General features: G+C 39.6%; 1 protein-coding gene across 1 annotated transcript in view; it reads left to right on the top strand.

Moving 5' to 3' along the window:
- The window catches only part of LOC103800518 (zinc finger RNA-binding protein-like), a gene marked incomplete at both ends in the record, with an annotated part of 14,441 nt that overhangs the window by 3,747 nt on the left and 777 nt on the right, over window positions 1-9,917 (top strand). The window contains 7 exon segments of the mRNA XM_009072897.1: window positions 3-71; window positions 2,609-2,856; window positions 4,284-4,475; window positions 6,560-6,848; window positions 7,764-7,796; window positions 7,799-7,935; window positions 9,471-9,590. Coding sequence (XP_009071145.1) covers window positions 3-71; window positions 2,609-2,856; window positions 4,284-4,475; window positions 6,560-6,848; window positions 7,764-7,796; window positions 7,799-7,935; window positions 9,471-9,590 — 1,088 coding nt within the window.

Below are 9,917 nucleotides of genomic sequence, written 5' to 3'. Positions count from 1 at the left end.
AGCTGCAGCTACTGTTGTTCCATCCTACACTCAAAGTGCAACATACAGTACAACAGCAGTTACTTACTCTGGTAAGAATTCATATTTTGTTGCTGGAATCTTTGCAGTTGCTTCAGGAGAGGCTTTCAATACTCAGAATTTTAGCAGTTCATTTTCAGTTGCATCATAGTTCACCAAGAAGTATCAACCAGTGAAATTATTGTAATGGCAGAGTATTTTGCTGTATCTTTAAAACAGGTTTGTTGTCTTTGTCCTGGTCCAGTTAAATTCAGGAGTGTTCAAATGTTTACCCCAATGTGAATTACGACGCAAACAAGGTCAAAATACTGTTAGGGAGTGAGACTTTATTATTGGTCATGCAAGAGGGAGAGAAGGGGCAGTAGAAAAGTTAGAAACAGGAAAGGGAGATAGTTAGAAGTAAGCAAGGTTTGGTATGCCAGAGCAGAGATAGTCACCACCATGGATCCAGATGATCCAAAGTCATATAACAGATGGAGTAGTCACCACCATGGGTCCAGCAGCATTCTGATGATCCACAGTCATCTTTCTCTTCAGTGGTAGGTATCCGCCATGCTCTGGATACTGGTCCTTTTTATAGGGCTCTGTCAGGGCACTGATTGGTCAGTTTCCCTGGAGATGAGCAGTATTCCCAGCCTCGTGGTGCCTCGTGGTCTCAGCATTCAGAGGATGTAGGTGGTGGACTATGGTGCCTCCTTAGCCTGGTAGCTGGAGAGGATGTTATTTGTTAGCTGGAGGATTTGGGTGGTGGACAGTGGGCCTCATTGTCTTGGCACCTAGAGGATTTCCATGGCTGGAGGCATCCTGTGGCTTAGCAAGCTTTGAGGCAGTCACCAAAGCCTGTTGGGGCCTGGCTAGCAGAGAAGCTGTAACTTGACCAACAGTTAAAGGAATGCTTAAGCAATTAAAAACACACATAAAACAGGTCTTTCTGGCCTTGTTTCTATCTTCATGCATTCCTGTGTCTTATATCCAACACCTTATAATGGTCTTGTTCTCTCCAGCTGCCAGGGTTTTTAGGTTTGGTTTTAGTTTTACTGCCTTATAGATAAGTCATCTTGCTAGGAAGCCGAGAATAGTGCTGTTGTTTAGATTCTCATAGACACTGTGTAGCTCTTGTTACCAGTTTCCCAGGATGTGAGAGCGGGATGCAGCTTGAACTTGTAACCTATCGTAAGTAAGAATTGTACGTATTGGCAAGTGGAGCAACCAGTCCAAAGTTGTGGAATCAGTGCGTAGCTGCATGTACCGGAGACATTTTACTATAAATACTGTTAGGTGCCCTTGGCTCTCAGAGCATCATAATGATGTGCTGTAGTCCGTCCCTCACAAGGACCCCAACACAAGCCTTTGCCACACAACAAGCCATCAAGGCCAGACAATGTCAAATCAAACATTTCTTAAAGGTCCCTGACAGTCTTACATGCCTGTTTTGTTATATGTGAGAATATACAAAGTGTTGGCATTGCCACATGAATGGTAACCTCCTAGAGAAGGTTTGGAAAGGAAAAATGGGGGTTAGAAAAAATAAGGAAATGCATCAACAGAAATGTTACCCCAGGCAAGTGAGAAGGAAGGATGCAGTTACAGAGACAAAAGGAGCAGTTTGTTACACATCTTTTAAGATTGGGCTGTCTTGGCCCAAGACAGGCGGAGAATGGGTTCTGAAAAAAAAACAACTTTCATTCAACTGTTAGGAATCCAAAAAGTAGTTAAAGAGGAAAATATGTTAACATTAGAGCCAGATGGTAATCAAGTGGGATGTTACAGCTACCTTGAACTTTTTGGGTTGTGTTCTGTTCAAGAAGAGATTTTAGTACTCCTTGAGACAGAGCCTAGTTTCCTTGATTTATTCATAATAGCATCGTATGTTAAGGGGTTGGAATGGACCTTAGAGATCATCTAGTTCCAACCTCCCCTGCCCTGTGCAGGGACACCTCCCAGTAGACCAGGTTGGTCAAGACTTTATCCAGCCTGGCTTTGAACACTACCAAGTTTGGGGCAGAATACTGCCCAGGCCGGGGCAGTGATATGCAACTTTGATACTAGAAAGCAAGGGCTCTGTAGCCAGGTTCTAGTGAGCAAGCAACTTCTCTGCACTAACTTAAACCAAGGAACTAGGACACAAGACATTATGTCTTGTATCTTATTTTTTTCCCCTTCCTCTACATAATGTCATTCTTCCTTGCCATTTGGAAACATGGACAGCAAATCTGGTTCTGGAAGACTGCTTACTTCAAGTGGCCTTTGATAAATCTTCCGTCAAAGTCCTTGTTCCATCATACTCAGTCTTACCAGATGTACCAGGAAGTTTCACATGTTCTTTAGGGACGCTTTGATATATGTAACATGACTGTGTGTCTGCAGAGATGTGTCTAAAATTGAATATATTCCGATGTAATTGGTAGCTGTGTATTTGTGTACTGTGAAACATCAAGCAAAATTCACACTGCCTAAGACAATTTCAGTAAATTACTTGTATCTTGCCCTACCTCCTTACTCCATTGCGCAGCATGACTTGAATTAGTGTATTGTGCAACTGACACATGATATACAGTGATGTAACATTTGTTTTATTTTGGTTTTTGAGGTACCTCTTATTCTGGCTATGAAGCCGCAGTGTATTCAGCTGCATCGTCCTATTACCAACAGCAGCAGCAGCAACAGAAACAGGCTGCGGCGGCAGCTGCTGCTGCTGCTGCAACAGCTGCTTGGACAGGGACCACCTTTACTAAAAAGGCACCATTCCAAAATAAGCAACTGAAACCAAAACAACCTCCCAAACCGCCCCAGATCCACTACTGTGATGTTTGCAAGATCAGCTGTGCTGGACCACAGGTATCTGTATTACGCAATATGCTACTATATACTTTAGTCATAATTTCTTCAACTAAAAAACTGACCCTATTAAGAATCATAGAATCATAGAGTAGCCTGGTTTGGAAGGGACCTTAAAGATGATTTAGTTCCCACCCCGCTGCGATGGGCAGGGACACCATTCAGTAGATCAGGTTGCTGAGACCTCTATCCAACCTGGCCTTGAACACTCCCAGGGACGGGGCATCCACAGCCTGCCTGGGCAGCCTGTTACAGTGCCTCACTACCCTCACAGTAAAGAATTTTTTCCTAGTATTTAAACCTATTTACTTTCAGTTTGAAGCCATTCCCCCTTGTCCTGTCAATACATGCTCTTGTAAAAGGTCCCCATCCTTCTTGTAGGCTCCTTTCAGGTACTGGAAGGCCACAGTTAGGTCACTCTGAGGCCTTCTTTTTTCCAGGCTGAACAAACTAAATTCTCTTAGCCTTTCCTCATTTAGAGAGGTGCTCCAGCCCTCTAATCAAGAATAGTTGTTAATTTTGAAAGACCTGATACTATATGTCTACTAAAGGAATAATTAAATGAAAATGTGCCCTATTATAGAAAGAGTTCCTATGAGAAGACAAAAACATACATCCTCTGAGCTTGTACAGAGAAGTTTCAGACTTTAGAATTGGACTTCAGAATTATTTGAAACTTTGAATTTGATTTGCTTCTTTAGCACAGCAAAATTCTTAGAAAATACTTGTTGAAATCTATGGAATTACATAAATTTTGTGAATGGTAAGCCTGATAATTTATTGTTCGTTGTATTCCAGCATCACGGTTTAGTTTCACAGTGGGCACAGGTGCATTGAAAGTAGATACCAACTCATGCAGAATGTTTACATGTGTGTCTGGATAAAACAGTTCTTTTTCTTTAGGTAAACTTGTCATTATTTCCCACCCTGTCTTCTCTCTAGATTGCCATTGTTAATATAAGAAGTAATACCAACTTCTGCATTTCATTTTCTGTACAGCTTTATTTATTCTCTATCTTCTTTTAAATTGATTTTCTGTTATCTGGGTACACTTGATGAATGTAGTCTTATAGTTTGAGGAAAAATCAAAATCAAGAATAACAGTGCACTGCAGGAAAATGCAGATCATGTCAGTGGTAATATCTGTTGACCACTACTTGATAGGGGAATTGAGAAGTTAGAGGAGAAAAGCCTGTATTGTTTTACCTAAATATGGAATCCTGGTGGTGGAGAAGAAAATTCACTTGTCTTAGAAGTGGCCCACTAATGCCTTAGAGCGTGTCATACAGAGGAAATGTTCAGCAGAGGAAATGTTTCTTAGGTGAAGTGTGTGTTTTATGCTGATTTCTATAATACATGTACTCACATGTTTGTTGAATGAGCCGTACAAAGACAACTTACTGTGTGTGTGTTGTTTATTTAAACAGACTTATAAAGAACACTTAGAAGGCCAGAAACACAAAAAGAAAGAAGCAGCATTAAAAGCTTCCCAGAACACCAATAACAACAGTACTTCTGCTCGTGGAACTCAGAATCAGTTGCGCTGTGAGCTCTGTGATGTGTCTTGTACAGGAGCGGATGCTTACGCTGCTCATATCCGTGGAGCCAAGCATCAGAAAGTAAGAGTTTTCCCTTCTTCTTAAAATACAACTCAGTATACATGTTTCTTCCCATCATTTTTTCTTATATTAAGGAAGGAGTAGATATGCAGAAAATACGTAATTTGAATTCTTTTATTTAAAAGCTTCTGCTTTTTGTTTCAAACTTGTCTTTAATTGTAAAGGCCTTGCTGAAAGAAGTGGAGGGAAATACTGCCATATCATCAGGAAGAGGTTGTATTGGGAAAATTATGTATAGGAGAAAAGTGTAGAATAAGACGAGGAAAAGAGTCATTGAGGACACGCAGTAGCATTCTTGTGCTACCTCTTTTCAGTAGTCCTCTTGAGATTCATCTTACTTGTCTGGTGCTGTGAAGGTTTCAGTGCACTTTGAAACACTGTAAGCTGAGACAGTGCCAAGAAACAGGAGTATTATGCATCACTCCTTGGTAATTCTTGCCAAAATAAATTATCATGTGAAAGCAAGGAACAATGTCTTGTAGCAGACTTTATAATGTCTGTTTGGAAGACATCTGGTATGCATGTTTTTCCTGCTGTTTGGGTGCACTTAGGTAGGCATTCTGGAATAAAAGCTGTGGGTTGCACTGTGAAATGCTGTGACCAGTGTTTTACAATTGGCCACACAATAGTAAATGCAATGGTAGAGTAGAATGTGTGTTTAAGTATTACAGATTTACCTCGTAACTCTGGAAATATTAATGTCAGTAACAAATGTAATATTCATACTCAGCTTTTATAGCTCTTTACATTTCAAAACACAGGCAACAGTGACATTGTTCCTATTAAAATAATTAAATTTCATAGCAGATTTAAAACATTGTCCCACAAGAGTAAAAATTAAAATTTAGACAGACTTGTCAAGTGTTCTTTCTTCTTTAATACATTGGGCTATTACTTTTTTGGGTTGTGCCCGATAACTCTGTAGATATATGGAGTATAGTGTGTACTATCCTTACATACTTGGATATAGTTTTCTCTTCTTGTTGTATAGTTGCTGACCACTGCTATTTTAGGCTCTTAACCGTTTAGAAACAAAATCTCAAAGGGCTCTCTTTATTGCTGTGGTAACTGAAAAACTGTGTGCATTCTACTAGAAAAAAAAGTCATTTTGAATAGTTGCTTGAACAAATGTATAGTATTGTCTGACATTAGCATGTCTGTATTCTGATAGGGAACACAAAAATTAACAACCAAAATCTAAGTAAATTATACAGTTGTGTGCATATCATGATTGTGTACATGTGTTTGCATTCATTAAAGGTATGTCTTGCAGATTTGTGGCTTTTTTTACTGTTGTTTCAAAAACCAGTCTTTAGTGTTGAATTTGCATGTTTTCTTCTTATGGACTACATGCATTACTTTTTCAGGTGATGATCAGCAGTCACCAAAAAGGAGTGTTAGTCCCTCTCAGGCATGTTGTGAAAAGGCCTCTGCTTGTTACTTCTAAGAATAAGCATATACCCCTTTACTTTCTATGAGATACTAAAGAGCTCTGAAGTACCTCTCACATCCTCCTTGACTATTTCTGTACATGTACCTTTTTATCTTTTGGTTGGTTGGCTGGTTGTTTTATTAAAATAGAAAACCTTTGCCTAAGGAATATCTTCAGTTTTGTTAGGTAACATGGAAATTCTTTCAGTGGGAATACTCTTAAATTGTAGCAATCAAAAGAGACAGTGTTGTTAGTTCAGTAACTTATTTCCAAATACTGTTTGGAAGCAAGTTAGTTCAAGGTATTACACTTTGGGTGGGAGACTAAAAGCGACAAGGCAACAAAATAGACACATTGAAACACGAGGAGCAAAATGTTTCCTTGAACTGTACTGACTTGTGAGTCTATTGCTTTGCTGTTCTCATCTGCACACTTTTGGAGTAAATGCCTGGATTGCTAATGGAAATAAGCAACATGAGATAAATATGAACTATTTCCTTTTTATGGATGACAAGGGCTTTTAGATGTCTTGCTAAGACCACTTTTTGTAAAAAAAACAATAGCTAACTTTAAAATTATATTAATTTTTTTAGTTATGTTGATCTTTGTGATACATTAGTTTTATATTGTGGATTTCTCTTCATACTAACAGGTAGTAAAGCTGCACACAAAACTTGGCAAACCCATTCCTTCAACTGAACCAAATGTGGTTACCCAAGCTACTTCCTCAACTTCCACATCTGCTTCCAAACCAACTGCCTCTGCTTCAAATATAGCAACTAGCAGCAGCACGGTGAACTCCTCTGTTGCATCCTCTGCAGTGAAAATTCTCACTCCCACGACAAACGCACCAGTTAACACTGCGTCCAACAACAAAACATCTTCAACTGCTGCTAATGTAGCTGTAAAGAAAATATCTACACCGAAAATAAACTTTGTTGGCAAGTACAGAAGTCAGTCTTTATTTTGAAACCTAACCTATTCTATAATTTTCTTTTTAAGAATTAGTACACCAAATACCAATGTGTTTAGTTAACTTTATGCATGAGAAACTGTTGGGCCTAAGGGAATTAGTGATAGGTGAAAACAAGAATGTATATAAAGCTTTTGCTGCAAAATCAATGGCATTTTCTGCCTGGTTGTCTCCACCTGAGTTCTCTTGAAGGTGTCTCCCACCTTCATAACAAGCTCCCCACCTTTGGTTGCTTATGTAGTTCCTGCTGTAATGTTACTGTTTGTAGTCCAGTTGGTCCTAATTTTAGTTCACAGCCTGGGCTGTTAAGAGATTGGCAGTTGGTGACTGAGCAACTGAAACATCCTTGTAACAGTGGAAACCGAACCGTGGAGACTTTGTACTGAGCGTGACAGACATTCAGAGATGGGAAGCAGCTGTTCCACAATAAGCTATCCTGCTCTTCAAGGAAGGACCTATACAGTTGCAACACTAAGAGTATAATGCTTTTATTGGTACAAACATTGTAAGGTTTTGAAGTACTTCTTTCGGATACCTTTGCAAAACTCCAAAAAGATTATTAATATATATTTGCTGAGCTGTTCCCACTCAGGCCTGTCTCTTAAAAAAGCAGGAAAACAAATAATGAAAATGGTAATTTTATAAAGCAGAAGTTTTCTTGTTGAAATAAAAAATGTGGGTATTTAAATAACTTAATGTTGTTAAACTTAGTTTTAAAATCTTCAATGATATTTAAAATATGTGTAAGTTTTAATTGATTTTAAAATACAGAGAATGCTTTGGTCAGAACAGTGATATTTGCAAATAAAGGCTTCAGCTTGCACATCATGTTTAATCGCATCCTCGTTTTAGGAAGTTAATAATTTAACTTTTTGATTTCTAGGTGGCAATAAACTTCAGACAACAGGAAGTAAAATGGTTTTAAAACAACTCCTGCTGCCACAGCGCAAACACAGGAAGTAAAACCAGATACAACAGCTGAACCAGTGACTCCTACAACTCTTGCTGCCTTGCAAAGCGATGTCCAGCCAGTGGGCCATGACTATGTGGAGGAGGTATTAATATGAAAATGTGTATTATTTTTAACTGTTCTAGTGAACATAATCATAGAGTGGTTGAGGTTAGCAGGGATCTCTTCAGGTCATCTTGTTAACGCCTCTGCTCACATAGAGCCACCTGCAGCTAGTCACCCAGGACCATGTCCAGGTGTTTTTTGAGTATTTCCAGGGATGGAGACTCCATAACCTGGGCAGTCCATGCCAGAGCTCAGTCACTCTCACAATAAAAAGCTATTTCTTGATGTTCAGCTCTGTGTCAGTTTGTGCCCATTGCCTCTGGTTCTGGCACTGGACACCACTGAAAAAGGCCTGGCTCTGTCCTCTTCAGACCCTTCCTTCAAGTATTTATGTACATTAAGAAGATCCCCCTCAGCCTTCTCTTCTCCAAGCCGAAATGTCCCAGCGCTCCCAGCCTTTCCTCATAGGAGAAATGCTGTAGTTTCTTCAGCATCTTTGTGGGCCTTTTGTTGAACTCTGTCCAGGGCGTGGGCATGTTCCACCATTCATACAGAATTTTGCACTTCCCCTGGTAAAACTTCCTGAGATTCCTGTCAGCCCATTTTTCTAACCCACTGTGGTCCCTCTGGATAACAGTACAACCTTCCAGTGTATCAGCCACTCCTAGTTTTGTGTCATCAGCAAACTTGCTGGGATACACTCTGCCACATCATCCTGATCATAACTGAAGATAATAAAAAGGACTATAGCCAGTATTGATCCCTGGGGTACACTGCTAGCTGCTAGCCTCCAACTACGCTTCATTCTACTGACCATCCTTGGGCCAGGCTGTTCAGACTGTTTTCAGTCCAACTGATGTATGCTTATCCAATCTATGCATTAAGAGCTTGCATATGAGGACATCGTAGTGAGACTGTCAAAGCCTTTACTGCAGTCCAGGTGGACAGTATCGGCTGCTCTGTCCTCGTCTGCCAGGCCTTCACCTTGGTGAAGCCATGCTGACTGCTCCCAATGGTTTTCTTAACTTTGTTGTACCTGGAAATGGTTTCCAGGATTTGCTACTCCAGCACCTTTCCAGGAATCAAGGTGAGGTTGCCTGATCTGTAATTCCCTGGGTCATCCTTGAAAATAAGAATAACAAGGCATTGAACCTGCAAAGGCCTGTGCATATGTTTACACTTTTGTACTGTGCATGTTTCTCTTCTGCTTAGTGGGGCATTCTTCATGTGGGTGGCATGAAGTAGGTGGATGAAGTCTGATGTAAATTTTGCGTGATATATAGGTTTGTAATTCATTCAACTCAGTATGTTCAGGCTTGAATTTAAAGCTATGCAGTCTTTGGAATGGCAGAACTTTGTTCATTACCAAGCAAAATGGTGTGTCTATGAGAATTGAAAGTTCTGCTTTGCCTGCTTTCAATTATTGTGTGAACTTCTTAGCAAGTTTTGTGTCAGGTAGACATTATCCACTGTCATTGGGTAATTAGCTTAATGGATAATTAGCTTAATTTTTTTCATTGGCTTTAGTAAGAAAAAGGAATAAAGGTCCAAATGTGTTATAACTTTATTTTCCAGGTAAGGAATGATGAAGGAAAGGTGATTCGCTTTCACTGTAAACTCTGCGAATGCAGTTTCAATGATCCCAATGCTAAGGAGATGCACTTAAAAGGGAGGAGGCACAGACTTCAGTACAAGGTTGGTAGAAATGTGAATGCTTTTATGTGAAAATCTGCCAGTGTTAGCTGACTGATCATGGGTTCTTACATGTAAAGACTAGACAAAAGTAGGCACCCTCGGTAAACAACATATTAGAAAAGGGAGTATAGTCTTTAAAGAATAATGCAAACTGTGAAACTATATTTTGGGTTTTTTTAAAAATGTTTTGGACATTGATTTTAGTACAACCCAAATAAGCAACAACTTATTGTTGTTTGCCATGAGTTTCCAATAGTGTGACGGTATTGTTCAATGTTTTTGGCAGGATAAACCACTTAGACTCTTCGTGGAGACATTGAGGAACAA

The sequence above is a fragment of the Acanthisitta chloris genome, unplaced genomic scaffold (genome assembly GCF_000695815.1).
Source record: "Acanthisitta chloris isolate BGI_N310 unplaced genomic scaffold, ASM69581v1 scaffold1494, whole genome shotgun sequence".
NCBI lineage: Eukaryota > Metazoa > Chordata > Aves > Passeriformes > Acanthisittidae > Acanthisitta > Acanthisitta chloris.
The sequence above is the reverse complement of the archived record's forward strand: the minus strand, read 5'-3'. Positions and strand labels throughout refer to the sequence as shown.